A 27,532-nucleotide genomic window follows, 5' to 3' on the forward strand; every position below is an offset into this window, starting at 1 on the left:
CATTTGAGCCACATTTAAAGCATATTTAGGATTTTTGTTAACAAAGAGAATTGCAGGTGATAGGAGTGGCATGGCCCAAAGTGTGGAGACAGAGAGACCAGCTAACTGGGTAATAGTGATGCGTTGATGTAGATGGGTTGGGTGAATCAGAAGTACACCACATAGGCCTTCAATGTCAGTTTAAGATTAAATTGTATTTGTCTGAAAATGAAGGGTAATTCCAGGTTTTTGACCCATAAATGTGTCTAGTTGCTTGTGGCACTGTGCAGATGGAGACACACAAGCATTACCCATCTATTTAGATGTATCAGCCAAGGTCACCACACATGTGACAACAAGAACAAAAACCGAAGTAAGAAAAAATGCATTAGATCTGAATAACTGGTAAAGTATCAGCTACATGTTTTAAAAAGTATAATTAGAGGAAAGAAAACATTTAACTTGATGACCAAGCTCACTAGAATTCAGGGAAATGCAAAGACCACAGCTGGAAAACATTTTACACTTACTGGACAGAAAAAGTGATCCTATCTGACAATGATTGATAGAACCACTAGACAAAAAGTCAGCAAGGACGTAATACCCAAAATAACATTGACTATGGGGATTAAGTAGGTGTTTATAGAACACTGTACCCAACAGATGACTACACACTCATTTCTAGTGTCTATGGAATGAACGTATGCCAAGATAGCCTATGACCTGAACCATGAAACAAACCTCATCAGGTTTAAAAGCGCTAAAATTGTACTAAATGTATTTTCTGATCACAATGGAATCAAACTATAAATCAATAACAGAAAAATCTCCAAACACTTAGACTAAGCGCTCTTCTAAACAATACATAGGTCAAATGGGGAGTTCCAAAGGAAATTTAAAAACCACACAAACCTTGAACTGAATGGAAATGAAAACACAGTATATTGAATTATGTGTGACTTAGCTAAAGCAGTGCCACGAGAGAAATTCATAGCACTAAAATGTCTTAAAATCTTCATCTCCAGAACCTAGAAAAAGAGCAAAATAAGCCCGGAGAAGGAAATAATACAGAGCAGAAATCAATGAAATTGAAAACAGAAAAATAATGGAGAAATGACTGAAACAGAACCGATTCTTTGAAAAGATCAGTAAAATGGGCAAACCTCTAGCAAGACTGAGAATGCAAACATGACAAGATACAGATTGCTAATATCAGAAAAAAACAGAATTTCCAGATACCAAAGGATAAAAAACAAAAATTATAAACATACTCACATAGATTTGACAATTTAAAGGAAATGGACTGGTTCCTTGAAAAACACAAAGGATCATGACTCACCCAATATGAAATTGACTTCATAATTTTAAAGTGTCTCAAAAGAAATCTCTGGCCCAAAAGGTTTCATTGTAGAATTCTACCAAGTGTCTAAAGAATTTATACTCTAACTCTACAGAATCTCTTACAGAAAGCAGAAGGAACACTTCTCAATTCACTTTATGAAGCTAGTAATAGTCTGATATCAAAATTTGATAAAATCAATACAAAAAAGAAAATATAGACCAATATCCCTTATGAATATAGACAAAACTTAACAAAATATTAGAAAAATGAATTCAGCAATATATTAAAAAAATCATATGCCATGACCAAGTGGAGTTTATTCCCGGAGTCCAGGGCTGGTTCAATATTTGAAAATCAACCAGTGTAATTCACCATATTAATGGGCTAAAGAAGAAAAAGAATCACATGATCATATCAATTAATGCGTGAAGTGTTTTATAAAAATCTAGCAATGATTCATGATAAAATTCCCATAAAATTAGGAATAGAGAGGAACTTCCTCAATTTGATGAAGAGCAAAACCCTATAACTAACATTACACTTCCAAGTGCTGAGATTACAGGCATGCACCACCATCTCTGGCCTTTCAGGTGCTACATTTTCATGGCTACAATGTCACTAGGTGATGGGAGTTTTTTGGCTCCATTATAATCTTATGGCAGCATTATAATCTTATGTGTAGTCTGTTGACCAAAATGTCATTAAGCAGTGTGTGACTGTACATGTTTAATGGAGTTCCTATTAAAATTACATCAAAGATTTTTTAAATGTAGATACACAGCTCTATTCTATTTGGAGATAATCTATGATCCAAATGTTATTTGATGCAATATGACTATTTGTTAATTGCCAGTCAATGAGTTCTTTAAATCCCAACTCCACCCCTTTAATCCGGGCGAGTTCCTTAACCTCTGTGCTCAATACCCTCATTTCTTCAGCTCAGCACTGGGCTGAGATTGGGGCCACAGTGCCTTTGGCCTCATGGGGTTGTAGCCTAGCAGGAGGCGATAGATGTGTAAATGGCATATATAAAATCCAGAAAGTTACACATTGCACTAATTAGGAGTGACAATCATTCTCAGTTTATCTATAAGGGTCAAAACCCCACCTTTACAATGGGACTACAAAGGTATATGTTTCTTATTAATGAAAAATTTAAAACTTTGTAAAGAACTAGAATTGAATATGCAATTAATTCTACCTGATGGTCAAGGAAAATCTTTCTGGAGGAAAAGTTACCTAAGTTCTTCTATAACAGGTACTCAGGAATTGCTTTTGCTGAGAAGCACTACCTCCTTGCTTGGGGCTATGCATTAACTGAAAGCAGGATAAAAAATCGACATCGACATCGCTCTCCATTTTGCATCTGTGTCTTTGCTCTGAGTCTCTCTCCCCTATAATCTCCTTGGAATCCAGGAAAGACAAGACTGATTGATAACATCTTTATAAGGAGGGACAGAAGAAACTGCCCCAGGGAAAGGAAGAGCAGTGCCTCATTAGGACAGAAAACCTGTCAAACAACAATGACTTCCTTATCCTGTCCAGACTGCTGATAGTGATAACTTCTCGGAAGCCCTCAATAATGGTCAGCCAGGCCACACTTTGGACAGGTCTGTTTAATAATTATACATACCTTTTGCCCAATTTTTTCTTTATTTAAACCCAAGGCTCATGTCTCTACCCCAAAGACAGGCTTACTTTGCCTCTTCCCGTGGTTCCTTTTCTGCCCTTCACCACTACTTGTCTCTTCATTTTGGCATATTGCTGTGTGTGTGGCAGGGGGATGGCTAGACCTGGCATGTGGAACCCCTGGAGTTGGGCCTAGAACTCTGGTTACACATCTTGAAAGAGTAGATGTTCATGAAGCCAACAGAGTCAGAGCTGGGAAGGTATGAAGAAAAGAAGAGAAAGACAGAAGCCAGAGAGAGTAGAGACATCTCTGATCCAGAAGGTCCTGAGCAGACTATTCTTCATGAGCACAAGGGGTAAGGTGAGTGGAGGGTGTGAGAGATCAGGGAGATTCCCAAGGCCTTGGGAACCAAGAAGAGTTGCTATGCTACATTCTGGTGGCAAAGGGGAGCCACAGGAAGGAGTTGATGACAATTTTGCCTTTTAGATGGGCCGGAGGCCCTGAAAGCAGAAGGAAGGCCTATCCCAGAGCTGTTCCTGGAATCTAGATGGAAGAGGGTGGGAGAATGGAATGAAAGGGGGGAGAATCCTGGAGACATCCTGAGACAGACACTGAGACCGGTTGGGTGGGAAGTTGATGAAGTGTGAGGTTCAGGTTGTCCATCATCTAAACTGCTTCAGAGGCTCTGGGAGGGATCATAGCACTGCGTTTACAAGGTCAAACTTCTTTAAAATTTGTAAAAGATATTTTACCTGCGACTGGTCAAGACCATTGCCTCTTTCCAGTTCAACTTTCCCTCCAACATATCTCCTCCCCTGTCAAGTGGCACGGTGGGGATTGAGGAGGGGTCAGCGCATTTTTGGGAAAGAATGAAGGAGAGTTGAGTTGGTATTTGTGGAGTTTGCATTTTGCTTGGGAGTAGCATTGTCATTCTTGGGACAGGTGTATGAAAGCCTTCAGGACTGTTTTGGTTTGACTATAAAACTTTATGTGTTGGATGCTTGGTCCACAGCTGGTGGCATTATTTTGAGGTATGCTGGAAACTTTAGTTGGTGGGACCTGGCTGGAGGAAGTAGATCAGTGGGTCATGTCCTTGGGGCTACATCTTGCTCTGGTTCCCTCTCTCTGTCTCCCTTTGCTTCTCGGCTTCTATGAGGTGTGCAACTTTGCTCCTCCATGCCCTTCCACCATGATGTTCTGCCTCACCACAGCCAGGAACAATGGACTGACTATGGACTGACAATTCTAAAACCATGAGCCAAATTTTATTCCTTCTAAGTTGCTTTTCTCAGGTATTTTGTCACTCTTACTAACACAACACTCCTAAGACACCCAGCTCACCTAGCATGGTGATGTGAAGGTGTGTGGTCAGAGGTTACCGAGACATGAATGTGTCCCGCAGTGCCGGCACCAGAAGGAAGCCAGTAGTGACTATGAAACTGGTGGAGATGAAGCAAGCTGATGGGACAGTGTTCCAGTCATTAGCTATGCAAAAATGGAGGGTTCCATTCTCATGAAAATTTAACAAAATAAAAGGAAGCTCTCACCTTTGTGTTCCACATTGACAGTGGAGCTGGTGCAATTGTAAATTACAAATGTGCATGCTTTTCATAAATAAGCTTTTTTTTTTTGGCAGAATAAGGGGTTTAACCCAGGGCTCCTTGCTAGACAAGGGCTCTACCACTTGAGCTACATCCCTGGTCATGAGTGTGCATGTGTTTTATGGGAATCACAGAAAACGGAATTGATCAGAATTCATGTATTTCATTTACACTGTAGAAGAATGCTTGTTCATCCTCACCACCCAGGGCAGGCTGGAGCTGTGGCTCACTGATGCCACCCAATCTTGTAAGAGAGGATCATACTTCATCTTGAGTACTGCCCAGGAAAAGATCAAAATTCAGAATTCGAAATATCAGAAACAAGAAAAATGCTATGTTATTATCAGTTAGCTTCCTGACATACTTTAATACACTTTTTAGCACCATGCTCTCACTGTAATGGTAGTACAGTGATTCTGTAATACCATTTTCTCTAGAGAGGCTAAAGAGATAATTCAGTCTTTCCATGTAATGACTAAAAATTTGATTTCAAGAAAATATTCAGATAAATTTTTCAGTCTCACATTATTCACCAGTAATGTCATATAATTTTTTTTAGGGTTTTCAGATTTGGGAAAAGTGTCTATTAACTTCTTTAGATATATGAGTTGTAACTTCTCAGGGCATTTCGTGGCTTCTTTTCCAGTGATTCCTCTTCAACATTCTTAGAACTGATAGGACTCATTAACTAATTTGTCACTGATGGTCTCATTACAGTGGCATATTACGAGTTTGGTGACGTATTTCAAGTGAGAGTAGTACAAACCGTAAATATTCTGCCTTTGTGTCTCTCCAGGTCACTCTACCTCATTACTGGGTCATTGAACAATTCAGCAACCTGTTCATTGCTTCCAAATGACATTTATGTTTTCTCTGAATGAGCTATTGCCTCTAGTATAATCTGAGATTTGTTATGATATGCCTATAGATGTCAGAAAAATTTCTACTGCTTTCAATTGCTTATCACTCCTCAATTTTATGTATTTTTTCTTTCACATGTCAATTTAGAAATGACAAAAGATGGTGCCTTTATATATAGACAAATCAGGAGTCTAGTTTTCAACTTGTTTATTGAATGCTCTACGTTATATTTCTAGTTAACCCCTTTTTTTTTTCTTTGAGATACTGGAGTTTGAACTCAGGGCTTTGCGCTTACTAAACCAGGCGCTCTACCACTTGAGCCATGCTTCCAAGTCCCATATTTCCAGTTAAAATGTCATATTCAAGCTTTATGAAACATGTCACTCCTGAAGAAAAAGCCCTTAAGGCACATTTCTGATTATAGAATCTGTATTGTTTATTTGATTCCTGACAGGGGAGAACTCTGTTTTGCCTATGTAAATCAGATCTGAATCTTCTGCATATAACTTACATGTGTGATGGTGGGAGGGATTTTCACAATCTGCCTGCTGGGGATGTACACTTCAAATCTGGTCTCTCCTCCACCACCCACATATTTCTGGTGCCAGGTTGGGCAGGGTATGATTATGTTTTCAGTACAGCATATGTTTTGGGTGGTTTAGCACAGTGGGTAGCAGGAATATTTCTGGAAGCCAATACAACTGACAAAAAAGTGATTCTATATAGAAGTGACTACAAATTACATACATATATCCTACCATGTAACAGTCTCTGATTAAACTGGCTTTGCACGTCCCTAAAATTCCTGCAGCTACTTCAACACCACCAGACATGATGGGACTGAGGAATGATAAGGTCAAAAGACATAGTTGTCTTAATTATTTATGGTTTAAATATCCCATTTTTGCAAATGTCATTGAAACATATCACCATGGGAACACAGTGGTGTGTTCTGAGCTGTGATTGGGGCCTGTGCAAGTGATGTGCCCTAAAGCTTAAGCTCATTAACTTTCTGGCAAACTTGCCTCAGTCTCCACCATTCCCATGTTCCCAAGATTGTCCAGCTCTCCTAGATTATAGTCTTCATCTCCTTTCAGTCTATTCTCTCTCTCTTTTTTAATGGCAACTTTAGTTGCCATATATTAAATTGTACATAGTAAGGGTTTTCATCATGACACTTCCATACCTGCATGTAATCAGCTTGGATCCTATTCACTCGCTCTATTACTCTTTTGTTGGCAGTACTGGGGTTTGAATTCAGGGTTTCATGCTTGCTAGGTAGGCGCTCTTACTGCTTGAGCCATTTCTCCAGCCCTCCATTGCTCTTTGTTATCCTTCATTCTCCCTTCCTCTGTCCCCTTTCTCTTCTACCTCCCTAGTAGTCCCCCATTTACTTTCATGACCTTGGTTGTTTGGTTTGGTTTTGTTTTCCTCCAGCTTCCACAAATGAGAGAAAACATGTGACGCCTGCCTTTGTGGGACTGGCTTATTTCACTTAACAGATGATTCCCAATTCCATCCATTCTCCAGCAAGCAGCATACTTTTATTCTTCTCAATGGCTGAGGGAAGGCATTGTGTGTATACACCACATTCTCTTTATGTACTCGTCTGTCGATGGGCATCGTGAATAGGGCTACAGTATACGGGAGTATACAAGTATCTCTATAGTGTGCTGACTTTGATTCTTTTGAGTATAGACTCAAAAGTGGTATGGCTGGATCATACGGGAGTTCTAGTTTTAACTTTTTGAAGAACCTCCATACTGATTTCCTTCGTGGCTGGACTAATTTACTTCTCATTAGCCATGAATAAGAGTTCCTTTTCCCCATATCCTCACCAGCATTCGTTGAGGTGAAATCTCAATGTAGTTTTGGTTTGCATTTCCCTGATGGTTAAGACTGGTAAACATGTTCTCATGTGGATTTACTGGTCATTTGTAGCTCTTCATTTGAAAAGTATCTGTTTGGTTCATACACCTTTTACTGACTAGATTATTTGTTTAAGTTTTTGAGTTCTTTATATATATTGGTTATTAATCCCTTGCCTGGCAAAGATTTTCTCTCATTCTATAGATTCTCTTCACTCTGTTGATTATTTCTTGTGCTGTAAGAAGCCTTTTAATTTGATGCAATCCCACTTGGCAATACTTACTCTTATTTCCTGAGCTATTGGACCCTATTTGGAAAGTCTTTGCTATGCTTATATCTTGAAGCACTTCCTCTAGGTTTTCCTCTAGGTTTTCAAAGTTTCAAATCTTACATTAAGGTCTTTGATCCCTTTTGAGTCAGTCTTTGTACAGGGTTTTCTACATGTGAATATCCAGTTTCCCAAGACCACACGTTAAAGAGGCTGTCATTTTTTTCCAATGTGCCTTTTTTGGCACGTCTGTCAAGAATCGGATGGCCTTGGTCTATTCTTATACAGTGGCCAAAGTGCCCTTGTAAGAACTTATGTCAGATCATGACACACTTCTATTCAAAAGCCTCCAGTGTTTTCCCATCTCACTCTAAGTGAAAACCAAGTGGCCCACAAGGCTCTGCATGACCTGGCTCTTCCTGCCTTTCTGACCTCATCTCTTAGGAGAACTTTTGCATTTGCTGTTGGTGCAGCTTCTCATGGCCCCTTTCCTGCAGAGACGCCTTCCTTGACTTCCCTTTTTAAAAACGCATCCCCCATGACTCCCTATTTCTCATCCTTGGTTTATGTACCAGCATCTAACATTCTGCATTTTGTCTGCAGCTTTCCTGTCTCCCTCTTCTAGAACACGAGCTCCCTGAGATGTGGCTCTTTGGTCCATGCTGTATCCCAGGGCCTGGAACAGGGGCTGACACACAGTGGTGGGTTTCTGGTAAACCTGGTGACCTCTATCTTCAACTTTTTATTCCCTGGCCCACCAGAAGCCTGAAGTGGTCACCTTCTGAGAAAGAGCACTGAGGGTGAAGTTACTGGAAGGTCAGTTTCCCTAAAAGAGAACAGCAAAATTGAACTAATGACAGGATTTTCTAGCATTTGAGCAACTTGTTTTTATTTTTTAAAAAAACTGTCTTCCTGTGAAGTGAATCACCAGAGGATTTGATCATTGAGCTATAAACCTGCTCCTCCTCCTTCTGTCCCCAAACATGCAATCCAGGGTCATTGTGGTATTAATAGGAAATTGCTAAATCACATCATTTCTCTCTTCCCAGCTCAAGGGGGAAAAAAATACAGATACAAAGAAACGCAGAAAAAAAATCAAAATGTTTGTTCTTGTTTATATTCATTTTCTTTGTTTTTCTCCTTTTGATTTTAAGAGAATAAAATAAGTTACAAAATGTTATAGAAAAGCAAGAAAATGGCTATCAGGAAAGAATCAACTTGGTCAGAGAAATGTTGGCAAATTTGTTCAGTATGAGAGAAGAGAATAATATAAATACGTGCATATTACTGAAAAATATGAAATGTTCAAAGATGCTACCATGAAGCTTTTTCAAAAAGTTTAAAAAGATAAATTATTTATGATAATTACCATTACAAAAGAAAAATTGCCACCTCAGTTTCTCTTCCTCCAATTTATTCCTAAGCATACATTTTTACAAACATATTATACCTGTACTTTTTGTATTCTCATTTTTTCTCAATTTACCTCTTACCAAATAAATCTGCCATATAACAAATTTGTCTGCATGCTTATAATTTTAAGGATATATCATATCCTGCATTGTGAGTATAACATTTTGTTAAGCCATTCCACTATAATTGGACATTTATGATGCTTATAATTTTCAGTCTTAAAATCTGAATTTTTTAATGATTGTAGTGTTTTTCTCCTGAATATAGTCAATGATCTTCCTGGAATGGTTTTCTAGAAGTGGGGAAACTGAATCACTTGTGATGACTCGGAAGTTTCAGGCAATTGCTTTCCAATAGATTTGTACCAATGTACAATGATGTCAGTGCATAGCTTTTTAATTTAATACTTTAAAAGATTTTTATCTCAACATGGTTTTTGTTTCTATTTTCCTTGATTTTTCCCTCTGTTGGGAAATGCCAGTTCATTGTCACTTGTGCAGTTTATCTTTGGGGGGGAGGGTTGTCTTCATATTTTTCTTATTCATTTTCATGAGATAGATTCAACAGACATTTTAACGCTCCCTCATATGCACTGTCTTTTTCTAATCTATTTAAATTTCTAGTTACACAACCATCTAAAATAACTTAGCACTTTTATATCGCTAGCCTATTACCAGTGGCATTTCCTCGTATCATGTATAAGAAAATCCTCTCCGTGCTGTATCCTCTGGACTGTAATAAGGCTTTAATTCCGTTCTATCTGATTTTTATTTCTATATCCAGCTATCTATTCATTTTGATGTACGATATGTAGGTCAAATCAATCTCTTCCTTATATGGTAAGTAGTTAACGCAGACTCCTTTAAATATATAGGAAGAAACTCTCGCATAGCATAAGCAGAGTTCAGTCCTTGTACGCTGGGGCATGGTCCCAGGCTCTGCCCAGAAAGGACTTGGAATATGGCGTGGCTCATGGAGACCAGAAAAGCGACAATGACCAGAATGAAGCATGGAGTGCACACGAATGTCCACTGATGTTTTTACTTTGCCCTTTCTGTTCATAAACAACACTGGGGAATGAAAGCACATCTGGATGTTGCGGCCATTTGTCCCAGAGGTTTTCTCTTGTTAAGGGTCCCTTTCATTTTTCAAGAATGGGGATCCTTAGCGGACCTACTGCAATAAATGTACTGAGCACTTGTGTGCAGAGCACTGTGCTGGGCACATTGCGTATACTCTATGGGAGGCAAAAGTACTCGCCCCTGGGACAACCAATGAGTTACGCTGACTGATGAACGAAAAGGAGTTGAGAATAGAAATCTAGGCACAAAACCCAGCGTAGACCAGCTTAGCTGTGCAGCGGCGCTGGTGACTCTACAGTGCTGCGCCCCACCCGTCCTCCTGCTGCCTAGGTTCTCCTTCCCGGCCTCAGTTGGTGGAGGCCCCTGGGAGTCTCCACTCGCTTTCCTGCCCGCAGCGAGGCAGCCAAGCTCACATAAGCTCCTGTCAAAAACTTCTGTAAGGGCGGATCTTAAATCCTGGCGGAGAAGCACGAGCGCTGGGAGATCCCCCATCTCCACTACAGCCCAGGAACGTCAAGGTCAAAGAGACCACACTACGAAGGCACTTCTGCTCGGGTTCCCACCAGAGCCTCGGTTATCTGTCCTTCCCGAGGCCCACAGCACACAGACCCCAAACCTCTAACTGCTAAGCGTTTTCCTTTGCCCTGCACAATCATCTTGACTTCGCTTTTTTTTTTTTTTCTTAAACTGGCGGGTAGGTGTGGAGTGGAACACGCCGTATCTCTATCCTGTGCCCAGTATGGCCTGAGCGTGGCAACCACGCACCTTAGCCCACGGGCAGGACACCTGCCAGCTTAATCTTGAAAAGGGATCTGGTTTGTTTAATCTTAGCCTGGCGGTCTAGATCCCCGAATCTGTAACGAAGGACGTCCAACGTGGCAGATTCGATCTCAGGGGCGCCTGTGACCCATTCTGTCCCGGAAAACCTCCTCTTACCCACCTCCACTCAGGGAATTCACCATCGGGGCCGCCCTGCCTCGCTCCCTCCCACAGCACGACGGGACCGGGACAAAAGAAGGGCAGGTGCTCCCCGCAGAAAAGCCCTGGGGCGCCCTGCTCTCGGGTCCGCCTCCCGGGCCGCCGAACGAGGGTGACACCCAGGTGACCAATGGCAGCGGAGAAAGTCCCCTGAGACTGTGACCTGCGCTTGGGGAAGTGCGGAGGGAGGGCAGGAGGGAGGGCGGAGGACAGGCGTGGTGGATGCGCAGGGAGATGTCGGGATGGGACGGGGACAAAAACACCAACTCCAAACTACACACTTGTGTTTCTCAACCGGAGCTCTCCGAGAGCGAAGGACCCAGAGGCGGCGCCGCGCCCCCCTGACGCCCACCCACCCGGCGTCGCCTGTAGCGGGTGGGTTTCCCGCGCCCTCCTGGGGCTCGGAGCCACCACGTGACTTCCACGAAACGCTGGGCCCCAGCGGAAAGCCGCGACAGGGGTGGGATTTGGGACCCCGAGGTACGGCGACAGGGCGGGGAGAGGAGGAAATGGGGCGGGGGTGGGAGAAGAAGGGGGCGGGGCGGACTTGGGGACGGGAAGGACAGTGTGCCGGAGGGGGGGGGGCGAGGCGCCCGGAGGACCCGGGAGAGCGGGAGGGGGCGGGGCGGAGGGTGACGGCCGGCAGGTGCTGGGGTGCCTGGATGCGGGTGGCGACACCGCGCCGGTAGCCAGTGTCCCGCGTGCAAGGCGCGGCGGGCCGCCCGGCGGCCGCTCCTCCGCGAGGCTGCGCGGCGGGGCGGGCCGGGTCGGAGGAGCGCCCGGCATGTCGCAAGGGCTCCCCGCCGCCGGCAGCGTCCTGCAGAGGAGTGTCGCGGCGCCCGGGAACCAGTCGCAGCCGCAGGTAGAGGACTAGAGGGGCTGGGAGGATAGCAGGGGTGCAGGGATCGGGGCGCCCCGGGAAGCGAGGAGGTGGGTGCGGGGATGGGGACCGGCGGAGCGGGGACAGGGGACCATCGGGGATGCTGACGTGCGCCTCTGCCCGTCCGTCCAGGAGCACGTCCTGTGCCCACGACGCCCGGGATGGTTCCTGCACCTCCGGGGACGCCCCGAGTCCACAGCCGGCGTCCACCGGCACGTGCTCTGGGGGCCGCTCTCTCCTTGCGCTGGAGAGGCTGCCACCCCACTGCCTTCGCACGGCCCTTCCCGGCCTCTCTGGCAGGAGCAGAGCACCCAGAGCGGGGAAGAGGTGGAATGCAGCCCAAAGGGGCGGTTTGGCCCTATATCCATCCCCCTTGCCTGCGGTCCCAATGGGGAAGGAGGAACAGGCCAGCTTGGGGGTGTGGGGTGAGGGCCTGCAGTGGGCCGACTCCACCCCCAGCGCTGGTGGAAACCCCTCACCCCCATCCAGTCAGTCCCCTGCGCTGTCCTCAGGCACGTTTACAACCGCACGCTCCGGTAACTGACTGAGACCCCTCTCCCAGCTGCTTTAGGACTTAGAACCTGGTCTTTTCATTCTTATATCCACCCACCCCTCAATTCGGTGCCTGGCATTGAGTGTCATAGGGTGACACTGGAAGTGTCACACGGACCTGAGTTTGGGTCTCTGCTTAGCCCCACAGGTTGAGTAACCTTGGGCAATTTGCTTAACGTCTCCGAGTCTCAGTTTCCCCATCTGTAAAATGAGTATAACATCATCCCCTCTGGATTTTTGTGAGAAGTAAACGAACTAGGGATAATATATGAACATCTCACGACTTTGCCCACCTCTTTCTGCCTCGGTTAAATGTTTCTGCTGGGTAGGAGGTATGACCATATGTGATAGGTGTTAAGTCCAGTTTAGTGTGTCAGCTCCCAGAGGGCAGATTGCCTGCCCCAACCTTGCTCTGTGACTTTTCAGTTATGGAGAACAGAGGCATAATTTAATGGCAAGCACTGTGGGAGATCTGTTAAAAATAGCAGCAACCTCAACAAAGGCAAGCAACTGCTTTGAGGCATGCTGTATGTTGGGAACTTTGGGAGAAAGTCTCCTTGCATCCGATGCTAGCCCTAAGCCTTACCCTGTGACACTGTTGGCCAGAAAGCCACAGAGATCACTGATCATTTTGCGGCTTGTAACCCCAGTGCCTAGAGAGTGCCTGGTACATGGTGGGTGAAAGAATGAATGACTCGCACTTATAGTAAATGAGGAAATTGAAAGTTCAGAGAATTAAGTCTTTCACCCAAGGCCATATTGATGGTAAGAGACAAAACTAAGTCTGTGAGATTCTAAAACTTTATTTCTGACCTCTTTGCTTCTCCATGTTCTGGCTGTATTTATCAAGACGTCTTTGCTTCTACAAAATGCATTTTTACACCTATCTGTTTTCCTAAAGGTTGTCTCCACTCCCTTCTATTTGTTCTGCTGGTTGTTTACTCTCTTTTTATGCTCTTGCCTTCTTGGACATACTGGACATTCTTTCCTGCAATACTTGGAGACATGATGTATATTTTTTTTATTTGGAATACAAGACCACTTAAAAAGATAACTGAAAGTACCATTTTTCTGTTATCTATATTTGCTTTCTACTAATGTTACTAATTGAATAGTGGTCTCATAGTGGTCTTGTTTTGTACATCATGAATCTCTGAGTTTTTGGGGTTTTTTTTTTTTTGGTGTGATGCTGGTGCTCAAACCCAGAGCTTCATGCATGCTAGGCAAGTGTTACACATCTCTAGCCCAGCAACTTCGTATTAGTCCTTAAGGGCAATTCTCTCCCATCCTCTTTTGATATCTTCTTTTGATACCTTGTCATGGGGTTTTGGAAAGCAAATACTGCTGTAACTTTTCCATGTGTTTTGTTTTTAATAATGAATAAAGTGTTTTTGCTATGGGAGGTGCATTTTTCTGCCTGCCTGTTTCATGATACCTCTTGAAGGAGTCAACTGTATTTGGTTAAATCTCACATATGGTTAAGAGTTTTCAAGACACGGCATTATTTCTGATTGTCCAGTGTGTTGGCAGAGTTAGGCAGTTGCAGTTAGCTGTAAATGTGCAATCGTGATTGCACACAGTATCAAAAGTACTTGATACTTGATACTTGCATGGTAGTAAGAGCTGGCACACAGGAAGTTCCAGATAGCAGATGCCCTCTGGCTCTTCCAGTCTCAGATGAGCAATGTTGACACCACAACTCTTCCAGGCACACACCCTGTGGGGTAGAGGTTTATGAATGTTGGTTTGGAAACCAACAGACCTGAGTTCCACTTCCCACTCACACCCCTGTGATACCTGGAGCAAGTTCCTTAACCTATCTGAGTTTCTTATTCCTCATCTTTTTTTTTTTTAATATTTCTGTGGTGCCAGGGGTCAAACCCAGGCCTCACAAGTGCTACACAAGCATTCTACCACTGAGCTACAGACCCAGCCCTGTTATTCCCCATTTTCTAAATGACATTCATACTACACACTTCTCAGGGTGGTGGGGGCTAAGCAAGCACCAGAACATAACAAGCATCCTTTATCAAGGGACTATTCTTATCCCACTGATGTTCCAGAAAGCACTGTGGTTGACTGCAAATGAAATGGTGGCTCTCAATGACCAAGAAGGGTGAAGAGAAGGGTAAGGTGAGGGCCTTAACATCACACCTCACCAAGTGTCATCCCACAGAGCCCTGAGGATGATGACAGGAAGGTCCGAAGGAGAGAAAAAAACCGAGTTGCTGCTCAAAGAAGTCGGAAGAAACAGACCCAGAAGGCTGACAAACTCCACGAGGTGAGTCTGTGGTTGGGCAGAACATGAGAGGCTTGGGGGCGTGGAGCCATCCTCCACCCTTACACTGGGGCTTGGTGACTGTGTCACTGTCTTCACCACCAGTTCTGCACACATCTAATTCTGCTGGGTCTTTCCAGTGTTCTCATTCTTTCCTTGCGGACCTCATTTCTCAGTCCAATCCGCTGGATGCTTCTCATGCTCAAAACATGTTTCTTCTTGATCCTTATTCCTTTTCAAGTTCTCACTCTGTTTCTTTCCTTCCCTCATTTTCCTGCTTCTTAAGATGAAGAGTACCTTACAGCTGGGGATGTCGCTCAGTAGTAGAGCACTTGCATAGCATGCTCGAAGCCCTGGGTTCAATCCTTAGCACCACCAAAATAATAAATAAATGAAAAGAAGCTGGGCACTGGTGGCTCACACCTGCAATCCTAGCTACTTGGGAGACTGAGATTGGGAGGATTATGGTTTGAGATCAACCCCGGGCAAACAGTTCATGAGACCTTATCTCTCAAATAACCCTAGCAAAATGGGCTGGAGGTATGACTCAAGTGGTAGAGTGTCTGCTTTGTGAGGGTGAATCCTTGAGTTCAAACCCCAGTCCCACCAAAAAAAAAAAAGCAAATGAATAAGAGTAGCTTACACTTGCTGTCTCTGTGTCCTTGGTTCCTATTTATTCCTCTTCTGTGATTTCACTCCTGCTCCCTTTACCTGCACCCAGTTCATGTGTACACACATGTACATATGTACACCCCTATAGAAACCATTCCCATGGAGGCCCCAGTACCTTTCAGGGGCCTCTTCCTGGTCTCATCATCCTTGACCTTGCTGGAACACTTGATACCCCTGTCCCATGCCTTTTTAAAACCTTTCCTTATTTGCTTCTGAAACATCACATTTCCTAGTTCTCAGACCCTCTGACCACTTTTTTTCTGTTCCTCTGTTAGCTTTTCTACCTCTGTTATCTTTATTTGTTTGGTTTTTTTTTTTTTTTTGAGACAGGGTTTTGTAGTGTAGGCCAGGCTGTCATCCTGCTTCAGCCTGAGTGCTGGGATTATAGATGTGAACCTGTTTGTTTTCTTAAATGTTGTATTGACCAGAGTTTCAGACTCTGCTTTTTTTTTTTTTTTTTATCTCATCCTGGAAGATTTATCTATTAGTCTGTTCACCTAACATCAGCTCTCAACATCAATTACTCCAGGTAGGCCCTCTGTTCTAGACCCTAGAACTTCACACTCTGCTTAGATATCTCCAAATGAGTCTGCAGCAGGCTGCTGGAGTGCAGCACATTAGAGAATGAGGTCTGCTCACCCTGAGACTTTCTCTCCTCCCTGACTTCACATTGTAGTTAATGTTGCTAACCAAATCAGGAGCCTGGTATCTGAGTCTGCTTTCTGTTTCTATAACTGAATACCACTGGTTATGAGGAATCATTTATTTGGCTCATGGTTCAGGAGGCTGGGAAATCCAAGAGCATGGCACCATCATCTGCTCAGCGTCTGGCTTGCTGCACCATAACATGGTAGAGGAATGGCAAGACACAACAAGCAAACCAGAGAGCTTGTTTTTATGAAAAGCCACTCCCAGCATAACCCAGTAATCCAACACTAGAGCCATCTATGGTGAGAGTAGAACCCTTAGGACCTAATTACCTCTCAAAGGTTCCAGCTTCTCAACACTGCTCATTGGGGACCAAGTTTCCCATGCATCAGCTTTTGGGAGACACATTCAAACCATAGCACTGGGATTTATCCTCAACAATTCCATTGCCCTTGACCGTTATCATAAACCCACTCAGTTTACAGTCAGGACGTGGTAACTTTTCCATATCAGAAACTGAGCTTGAAAGCAATCACGGTTCTATCCAAGGAATTGGCTACACTTCCATGTTCTCATCTTTGCCCAGGGTTGGCATGTAGAATTAAAGATTTTAGTTTAGTTCTCTCCTGCCATGCTTTCTTGCCACAGATTATCTCAGCAAAGCGCATCAGATTTTGATAGCACAGAGACTCAGTTGTTTATGTGGAGAGGGAAAAGACATCTCTGAAAACTCTGTCACAATGAACAGAAGATACACTTGGAATACACATGCTCTGGGGAGATGTGACACTGACACATTTACAATATGGTGTACCTTATAACTGTCAGATTTTTTCCTGGAAGTTGGAGGGCTGGGCTTTAGAAAGAGACTAGGATCTCCAGACTAGGGTCAGGGAAAGTTTTCTCATTCTTTAGGAGTTCTGTAAAATTTCCACAGAAGAATCCCAAAGCCCTCTCATACTGGTTCAATCATCACATCTCCTCCTGCCCTCCTGACTCCCCTTTCACTTATAAGGACCCTCCCTTCGATGACATTGTGCCTGCCAGAATAATCTCTCCATTTTTATTCTTCTTAATATTATCTGCAGAGTCCCTCTTGCTATATAAGGCAACATATTCACAGGTTCCAGAGATTAGGATGTGGACATCTTTGAGAGGCCATTCTTCTGCCTCCCATGGAAGGTAATAAAAATATTCATATAACTTTACTACAGTGTCAAGGAAAGACACCCAGATAAAACATTGGCTCTCTCTCAGTTTCTGTCATTGTTAGATTTGATAACCAAGGGAACTTAGAAGTGGTGCTGCAGTCATGCCTGCCTTATCCCTTCTAGAACTACAGGGTGGAGAGCCCCTCCATAGGGTCCCTAGCCTATTCTTCCCACTGGCTTCAGGGAAGAGAACTCCCTTCTTCTCTTTATCTGTGGGGCTGAGGAGTGGGTCAGGATATGTACCACTGGCAGATCACCTCAGTAAGTCTGATTTTGTTGAGAAACACAATGCCAAGGAAGTCAGGAAAGTGGTACCATCAGTATATAGACCCCAAAGCTGTGGACTTACACTCACTAGCTACATGCAAATGTCACCAGTCAAAGAGGGTGTGAGGAAGTGAGCAACTGGCTTAGGAAAATGGGAATACATCCCAAACTTTCTGCAGAATCCCAAAAGGTACCACATGAATATGTCACGTTTCCTGTCACTTCCCAGTCTCCTGCCAGCAGGGCATCATAGGTATGGTGAGTCTCTGTCCTTCACGGCCAGCAGTGTAGTGACAGACACTGAATGACTAACGCTACTTACTGCAAGTGAGGTGACTTGTTTAAAAAATGGGTAAAGAGTACTTAGCACACTGCTGTGGGTCACAGCAGAATACCTTTAGGGCTCCACAGAGCTCCAAGGCCACATCTAGAACAGACAAAGCAAGAGCAAGACACCTAACATGGAAACCTCCTCACATCTGGAAGGAGGTCAGCTCACTGGGAAGCACCAAGGGGTCAGGAAAACAGCCACCTAGTAGTCACAGCTGCCTGCTACTCCTTGAAGACAGTAGCCCATAAAAAGGGCTTTCCTGGTTGGTTCCCCTGTTCCACATTGTGGGGCAGAATTCCTAAACTACTGGGGTTTGAACTCAGGGCCTCTTAGTTGCTAGGCAGGGGCTTCACTACTCAAGGCACTCTTCCAGCCCCAGTTTGTGTTTCTTGAATACCACAAAGAGGAATGTTTGAAGGAAGACTTATTTAAAATTCCCACTATTGTCTTCTGCTCACCTCACTCACACACCCTGTTGTCCTTGAGTTCTGGTCACATCTAGCACCCTGAAATCTGTAGCTCTTTTGAGTTTCTTGGTCACTTTCCTCTCCTCCCCCTTCTCTAACACCAAAGCCCAAAAGACCATTCATCAAGGCAAGACAGACCAACTGCAGGGAGAGAGGGGTTGGCTCACTCCTCAGGTAGAATTTCCCTCAGGGTACTGGTTGCTGGCAGTTAGACCATAGTGATGAGAAGCAGTTGTTAATTTGTGACCCTTAGTGGTCACAGTTTTCAAATCCTCCCTTCAGCACTCTTATACCTCTCTTGGGATTTCTACCTCATTTGTCTTAGGCTCATACTGGAGGCACCTTCACAAATGGGAACCAAAGCGAAGAGCAGGGTCTTTCAGACAGGCTAAAAGGTGGCTCAGAAGTGGGTCAGGCTGGCTGTACCAGGCACCTAAAGATGTCAGACCGAGAAAGAATTTTGAGTCAGAAAAGGAAGGCAGCAATGCCATCCTCAAGAGCCCCAGTGTCACAAACTGACAAATTATTTGGTCACTATGGTTGTGGTATGTGCTGCCATGCTTTTTTTCAGATAGTTCATGTTCTAAGGGAATGGTTCATGTCATACCCACTTGGTTTAGAAACTGATTATGACACTAATTTATACAGCACTTGCTGGTGACACAGTTTTGCTGCTAGGAAGTGCATCAGCTTAAGGCTTTGGAAGAGACTAATTGTAAAGTTTTAAAATCTCACAGCCTCTTACTTCTGGTAACCACCATGGGGAAATTTGGGTCTAGCCATGGCTAACAGAAAGCAAAATTGCTGTTGCCACATGGGAGTTGCGCTGATCTTGCATCAGTGATCATGGACCTTGGGCGCATCCCTGCATCTCTCAGAGCTTCAGCTCACATGAAATGGGATAGGTGTGTGGTTGTGTCCTCCCAATGACTTTTTCTGACACCTCCTTTCCAAATCACCTCTACTATTCCTCACTCCTGTCTTCTTCTTCAGAGGACCCTGAACCCTGGAAAACCCCAGACAACACCTCATTCCCCAAGCAACCTCTCAGAGGTGCCCAGAATAAGGCTTCTGAACCTCAGTATTGTTTTTTTTTTCTTTTATTATTCATATGTGCATACAAGGCTTGGGTCATTTCTCCCCCCTGCCCCTGCCCCCTCCCTTACCACCCACTCCGCCCCCTCCCTCTCCCCCCCACCCCTTCAATACCCAGCAGAAACTATTTTGCCCTTATCTCTAATTTTGTTGTAGAGAGAGTATAAGCAATAATAGGAAGGAACAAGGCGTTTTGCTGGTTGAGATAAGGATAACTATACAGGGAGTTGACTCACATTGATTTCCTGTGCGTGTGTGTTACCTTCTAGGTTAATTCTTCTTGAACTAACCTTTTCTGTAGTTCCTGGTCCCCTTTTCCTATTGGCCTCAGTTGCTTTTAAGGTATCTGCTTTAGTTTCTCTGCGTTAAGGGCAACAAATGCTAGCTAATTTTTTAGGTGTCTTACCTATCCTCACCCCTACCTTGTGTGCTCTCGCTTTTATCATGTGCTCAAAGTCCAATCCCATTGTTGTGTTTGCTCTTGATCTAATGTCCACATGTAAGGGAGAACATACGATTTTTGGTCTTTTGGGGCAGGCTAACCTCACTCAGAATGATGTTCTCCAATTCCATCCATTTACCAGCGAATGATAACATTTCGTTCTTCTTCATGGCTGCATAAAATTCCATTGTGTATAGATACCACATTTTCTTAATCCATTCGTCAGTGGTGGGGCATCTTGGCTGTTTCCATAACTTGGCTATTGTGAATAGTGCCGCAATAAACACGGGTGTGCAGGTGCCTCTGGAGTAACTTGAGTCACACTCTTTTGGGTATATCCCCAAGAATGGTATTGCTGGATCAAATGGTAGATCAATGTTTAGCTTTTTAAGTAGCCTCTAAATTTTTTTCCAGAGTGGTTGTACTAGTTTACATTCCCACCAACAGTGTAAGAGGGTTCCTTTTTCCCCGCATCCTCACCAACACCTGTTGGTGGTGGTGTTGCTAATGATGGCTATTCTAACAGGGGTGAGGTGGAATCTTAGTGTGGTTTTAATTTGCATTTCCTTTATTGCTAGAGATGGTGAGCATTTTTTCATGTGTTTTTTGGCCATTTGAATTTCTTCTTTTGAGAAAGTTCTGTTTAGTTCACTTGCCCATTTCTTTATTGGTTCTTTAGTTTTGGGAGAATTTAGTTTTTTAAGTTCCCTATATATTCTGGTTATCAGTCCTTTGTCTGATGTGTAGCTGGCAAATATTTTCTCCCACTCTGTGGGTGTTCTCTTCAGTTTAGAGACCATTTCTTTTGATGAACAGAAGCTTTTTAGCTTTATGAGGTCCCATTTATCTATGCTATCTCTTAGTTGCTGTGCTGCTGGGGTTTCGTTGAGAAAGTTCTTACCTATACCTACTAACTCCAGAGTAGTTCCTACTCTTTCCTGTATCAACTTTAGAGTTTGTGGTCTGATATTAAGATCCTTGATCCATTTTGAGTTAATCTTGGTATAGGGTGATATACATGGATCTAGTTTCAGTTTTTTGCAGACTGCTAACCAGTTTTCCCAGCAGTTTTTGTTGAAGAGGCTGTGCTTTCTCCATCGTATATTTTTAGCTCCTTTGCCAAAGACAAGTTGGTTATAGTTGTGTGGCTTCATATCTGGGTCTTCTGTTCTGTTCCACTGGTCTTCATGTCTGTTTTTGTGCCAGTACCATGCTGTTTTTATCGTTATTGCTTTGTAATATAGTTTGAAGTCAGGTATTGCTGAACCTCAGTATTGTTGACACTGTTGACATTGGCGTTGGGTAATCCCTTGTAGGTGGGGCTGTCCTGTGCACTATAGGACATTGAGCAGCATCCCTGGTTTTGACCTAATATGATACTCCCACATCTGTGACAACCAAAACTATCTGCAGGTACCTCAGAATATCTTCAAGTGTTCTCAAGTGGGGACTGCCAAAATTGGCCCAGTTGAGAGCCACTGTCTTACAAAGCTTAATTTCTGCCGCAGAACTGGGATTTGCAGTGATGTCACCACTTCTAATGTTTTTAGGTCTCTGCTTTGAACCTGTGACTCAGGGTGGCAGCACAGAGCCCTCAAGCCCTCCTTTAGGCAGAGAGTCACAACTCCGCAAGATTTGAGCTAGACCATCATCTCTTTGGAAATGACACTGAGTTTCATGTTCTCTGCTGGCTCTTTGTTTAGATTAAATATAGTCATTTCTTTTCAGTGTGAAGTGGGTTTCACTATTTCCTTTTTGTTTCCATCCCCTCTGGGCTCTTCTCCTCCTACCTCTTGTCTTTATTTTTATAGGATTGGTCTCACCTGAGGATTTTTGCTCTTTTACTCGCTCATCTTCCGTTAGCTCAGTAAAAATCTCTCCACAGATTTATAAATAAAACTGAAATTCCAGAAAAGAAAGTTCCTGTGGAGAAGGCAGATAAGGGGCTGTGACAGGCAGCTCTGAAGGCTTTTCTAGCAGGGATGGAGAAAGCAGTGGTACCGCATGAAGGCTGTGGCCTCAGGGCTGCTAGAGGCTTCAAGAGCCAAAGCTCAGAGGCTCAGAGCTTCTTGCACAGAATCAGTAAACATAGAAAGGCAGTTTGCCTTTGTACAAATAATATATGCTAATAAAAGTGTAAAGAAAGAAAGAAAAAGGCAGTTTTGAATATTCTGCCAAAGGAAGAGAGCTTTCTTTTCTTCGGAATCTAATTAAAATACTAACTCCATGGAACCATTCAAGTCTACCATGCATTTCACTTACAAGACAAGGGCATTTCCAGTTGCAGAGTGGTGTGTGTGCATGCTTCTTTTGTCTCTCCCTCGAATGAGGCTTCCTTCCGTGGCTTGGCCCCCAGCCCCATCATCCTATCAGTCCCTCACCTGCCCATGGAGGGCTTGTTACTGAGTTTGTAGACTGAATTCTGACTCCAGGACTAGAGCTGATCAGAGCCTGGAGGAGATCATGAGGAATTGGGGGTGGTAGCAAGGCATAGGGAGCTGAAGGCAGAATAGGGCCAATGTCTAGTGAAGCCAAAACTGACCCAGGGCAGCCAGCAGGGAGACAGAATGAGACCTGCTGCCTTGGAGAGTATTCCAGAACACCTAGGAGCCTTCTTGCATGGGCTGGAGGCAGAGAAATGGCTGAGATAGATGACCTTTGCATGCAGCCCCTCTGGAGCCCTGGGTTTTGAAAGGGAGGAAAGTGCTTAAAGGAGGAGAGAATAAAGGAAGGGGAAGGAGAAAACTGAGGTCAAGGCTACAGCCACTGAGCACATAGATACTGGCACTGTGACTCAGCAGGTAAGGATACAGAAGAAGATAACAGAGGCTCCTAGGTGGATCTTTGGGGAGAGATTGAATAGGATACAAGACTGAATAGGACTCATAAGAAAAGATGTAAGGCCTATAGGTGCTGTGATCAAAGCAGCCTTCTTGGAGGCAGTGGACTTATGCTGGGCCCATATCAAAAAGGAGGATGGCAATCCAGTTGAGGAGAACTGCATGAACGAAATTGAGAATTTGCCTATGTCCGCAGGGGCTATAAGATCAGACATCTATAGTGAGGTTTCTTAAAATGACTGGGAAGAGAGTTGTGCTAGGTTCCCAGATCAGGAGATGCCTGATGTACATGGGGAAGAAAGCCCAACCATATGAATCAAGCCAGAAATAAAACATTTCAGCAAGATCTAAATACAGTTGTCATCCTGGAGAGGGTCGCTATTGGTGTGTTGTAGCAATGTGACTATCTTGAATCACTAGAACTTAATAATGACTTGGATAAAGAAGAGGAAGATATCACACATCCATGAAATGATACAACCAAGATTCAAACAATGAATAAAGTGAGATTCAGTGGAGACAGATGGAAAGCCCTCTCCTTAAACTCCAAAACATCACCTAAAAGTAGACAGAAGCCACACATGCAGAGAGAGTGTGTACCTCTATGTAGGCTGAGGGAGATCCCCAGTGGCTTAGGGCCATCAACACACATTGCCCTTTGCATGGTCTCCAGAATCATGCACTGCTTCCTGGGAGTGACATTTTCTCAGAGCTTCTGGCAACTTGAAATGTGTCAGGGACAGTGAACAGGAAGGCTGGTGGTCCTAACCAAGAGGCCCTGACCAAGAGGCTCTGAGATAGCTGGTTTCAGAGACTACCTTAGGGGAAGTGTCTAAATTTGAACATTTCAAGAACCGCAGTGTTGAAACAAGTTTGGATTTTCTCTACATGGTTCCATTAGTTGGACCTAAGCCACATAGATGAATTTGAAGAGAAGAGAAAAGAAATTTTGGATGAGTACAAAAAAGGAGCTTTCTAATAGAGCAGCTACGAAATGACAAGGACTTTCCTTTGAAGATGGGAGTACCCAGCCCAAGGTAAATGTGTAAACTGGGATTACATATGGAAGGTTTCTACATTGTGTGCGTTAGGCAAAGAGAACTCTGATTTTTTCCAGTGCTAAGCCTATGTAAACCCTGACATAGTAGAAACTTAAAAGTGCTGGAAGAAAGCCAAGGCAAGGTATATTTTTATGCATTTATTTGTGTAATTAACAAACATGTTATGTTATAGGTACTGAGGGTATAGCTGAGAATCTAAGAAACCTCCAGAAAGCAGATCAACAGTTAGGAGGGACTGGTACAAAGGGATATGAGGAAACTTTTTGGAGTGATGGAAATGTTCTATATATCAATCAACAAAGGTATATACATTTGTCAACACTTACTGAATTATATCCACTTAATATAGACGCATTTTATTTCATGTAAATAATGCTTCAATCGAGTTGATTAAAATAAAACTCTACCCTCATCACCCTTTCATTTTAGTGGCAGAAGAGAGAGACGGGAAGCCAAAAATCACAAATGTGAGTGATGGAGGAGGCGCAGGCAGGTTTAGCATGACGGTGCGGGTTAGAGCTACCGAGAGAAAGAGGAAGGGCACGTGGTGTGAGAAATGAATTTGTCCGTTGTCTGTCTTCACCAGGAATACGAGTGTCTGGAGCAGGAAAACGCCGTGCTGCGCAGGGAGATCGGGAAGCTGACGGGGGAGCTGAGGCACCTGAGTGAGGCGCTGAGGGAACATGAGAAGGCGTGTCCACTGCTGCTCTGCCCCATGAACTTTGTGCAGGTGCTGCCGGACCCTGTGGCCAGCTGCCTGCCCCGGTGAAGCCAAGGATGCGCCTCCTCCGTGGAGCGAGGAGCCTTGGTCATTTTCACACCTGGGAGCAAGGGTTTCTCTCTGCAGCTGTGGCCACACCTCGTCCTAGGAGCTACAGGGCCAGCTGTGGCCTCACAGCCTGGGCTCAGCATGACACTCTACCAGCCCCCCTGCTTAGTGCCCAGGAGCAGCAGATACAGCAGGAAGGCCACCCTCTGGAATCACTTCTTATCCACTTTGGCAGCTAGTGGTATAGGGTTATGCAGGGAGTTAGGAAACCTGATGGTTGACAACTATGGCTTGGATGTTGATTTTTTTAAAATTACACTTCGGGCCACGGATGTTAACAGAATGACTTGAGACATATAGCAGGGTCGTGCTGACCCCAGCCCAGGGAAAGTACAAATCCCTGTTCTGACCATCTGAGGCTAAGAACTTTCTCACCTGACATGTGGGAGGAGTTGATGACACATACCACAGTCTTCAGAAATCAGTGACACAAAACCAGTTTTTCAGGACTGACCTCTCCCCGCTCATGTCTGCGTACCACAATAAATGCTGAAAGTCTTTGTACCATCAAGGCAGCTGCTTTTTCTTGAGCCTGCCCACCCTTCTGTCTAAGGATATACTTTTGCTTTGCTTTCACTTTGCTTTGCATTAATAAACCTCCTGCTTAAACCTCCTCGTGTCCATCCTGGAATTCTTTCCCTTGTGGAACCAAGAACCTTCTAGTCCCAATTTGGCAACCTGAATCCAGTAACACTGGTAGGTTGTCCTGTTCTGCAGGATCATTTCCTCTACAATTTGGATAATAAAGATGGTTATTGTCTCCCTTTCTTCCAAGTTCTTGGAATGCAGGTGCATGATAGAGTTCCTTTTCCTGGAGAGGTCGTCCTCAGGTTGTTGCCTCTCTCATGGTGTTCTTTCCCCTCTTGTTCATCTCATCTCCCCCACAGCCACATCTATGGTAGATGGCCCTTGGGAGGCCATGGTAGAGCATAAGGCAGTGAGACTTCCCTGCCACTCCTAAGTTTTCAGAAGTCTTTGACCCTGCTGGGTCACTAAGGGCTGGCCTGGGCACGACTTAAGTTTGTCTTATGCTTTGTGTAGCCCTCCATCTTTGCCATCTCTCACATCTATGCTGGAAGATTTGCAACTCCAGATTGGTCTTCCCAACTGCTCTGACCACTCCAAGTCACCTTCCCATTCTATAAGGTACAGGATTAGAAGATAAGTTTATATTAGCCACTGAAAAGAGGAAATATGGCAGGCTAGGGAGGAGAGGGCACCCAGAGAAGAGGTTGAGGAGTTATGTCCCAGAGATGACAACACATACCTCCCCACCCTCCAGAATTCAGTTACATGGCCATGTAACTGAAGGTTGAGAAATGAAATTTGGCTAAGTGCTGGAGGATGGAGGAATGAACTGTGTTTGGTGACTGTCAGTCTTTGGATAGGATATATCCTTTATTCCCACCTCCTCCTGAAAACTACCCACCTAGAGGGCATAAGAAAGCTCTGGCTGGCAATTCTAAGGATCATATATCAGGCTTTATCTTCCTTTACTTTCCCCCTACTTCTCAGGATAAAGAGTTCCTCTTCTGGCAGCCTCAGTCCCTATCTATCCCTATGCTGATAACTCCCATCCCGTAATCAGAACCCAGCTCTCTCCTCAGCACAGACCTATACATCCAACTCCCCGTTAAGTGTCCCTAAGAGTCACAGTGCATCCTGTTCCAAGCTATCCTCTAATCTCACCATCTTCCCTTCATATGTGATTCTCAACCTGTCTTTACCTGTTTAATAAAGGTCTATACCACACAGCTGCCCATTTATTCCTGGTGTTCCCAAGCTAATCTACAAGTCTTTTCAATTGTCTGCTTAATATCCCCAGATCCACTCACTTAGCTTGCTTTGTTTATTATCAAGAATTTCGTTTAGCCTGGGCTATGTAACTAGAACAACAACAAAATTCTGTTCAAATTAGCTTCTGAACTCAGAGGACTTCTTGAATGCGGTGCATTCGTTGAGGTTAAGCTTGAATTTAGGGAAGACCAGGCTGCCTCTGTTTTTGACGTTAAAGAAGTACTTTAGGAGGCAGAGAACCAAAACTAGGGTAACCCAGGATTTTGGGGGTCAAGTGCCCTCCAAGATAACTGGAGATGATTCAGGAGTTCTGAAAAACAAATATTCACTGAGCTACTCCTACTCTGAAAAAGTAAAACTGTATAAACCTGAGAAGTGATGATGGTTTCCTAGGAGGGTCGTAGACACTTTGCTGAGGATTTGATTTACTTGGTTGTGTTCACACTGGTGCTTGTGCAGGCATTTAGATGAAGCCTCTAGTGTGTCTGCCTGCTTGGCTAGGGGGAAGGGAGGCTGCTGAGAAAGGTCCCCTCAGCATAGAAAGTGTCAGAGAGGGAGGAAGTCCTTCCCTTACACCCACACAGCCACACAACTTCCTGTCCGCAATCCCGCCCTGTATTGCACCAACCTAGCTTTGAAGCTTGGGGTTTCCATCACTGAAGCAAGCACCAATTTTGGCCCCAAACCTTGGTTAAGAACAGTGACTATAACGGACAGGAAAGTGAGGACTCAAAAGCCCCTCTCTGCTTTCCCATCAATGCTAGGGTCCCTACAACCCTGGGTATATTTACTGACAGAAGGCTGTGGGCTCTGCCCCTGAGAGAGTTAGAAGAAAAGGAGCAGTTTCAACTCTCACTAACATGCCTTCCCTCCCTCCACACACAGAAAGTCCTGGCAGGGTCATCCATGCCTCAGGGAGAAGGCTAGTCAGGCACAGCTGGGGACAAAAAGAAAGATGGAAGGAGGAGGAGGAGGAAAGAAGGAGAAAGGGAAGAAAAGATGAGGAAGAGGGAGTGAGGAAGACTGTGGGAATCCTTGTGCTCTGAACCTAATGTATCTCTTCTGGAAAGGCCATGCTGAATTACAGAACAGTATGCTGTTAGAACACCCCTCAGTCGTGCTATATAACTTGGGGTGTG

At 44.2% G+C, this 27,532-nt stretch overlaps 1 protein-coding gene across 1 annotated transcript; it reads left to right on the forward strand.

Annotated features, from left to right (window-relative positions):
- The first annotated feature begins 11,700 nt into the window (after nucleotides 1-11,700).
- On the forward strand, nucleotides 11,701-25,209 carry Batf3 (basic leucine zipper ATF-like transcription factor 3). Its single transcript, XM_074048370.1, has 3 exons — nucleotides 11,701-11,885; nucleotides 14,632-14,736; nucleotides 24,354-25,209. The coding sequence occupies exons 1-3, from the start codon at nucleotides 11,808-11,810 to the stop codon at nucleotides 24,534-24,536; spliced, it is 366 nt and encodes a 121-aa protein (XP_073904471.1). The 5' UTR covers nucleotides 11,701-11,807; the 3' UTR covers nucleotides 24,537-25,209.
- The last annotated feature ends 2,323 nt before the right edge of the window (nucleotides 25,210-27,532 follow it).

Source organism: Castor canadensis, chromosome 11 (genome assembly GCF_047511655.1).
Source record: "Castor canadensis chromosome 11, mCasCan1.hap1v2, whole genome shotgun sequence".
NCBI lineage: Eukaryota > Metazoa > Chordata > Mammalia > Rodentia > Castoridae > Castor > Castor canadensis.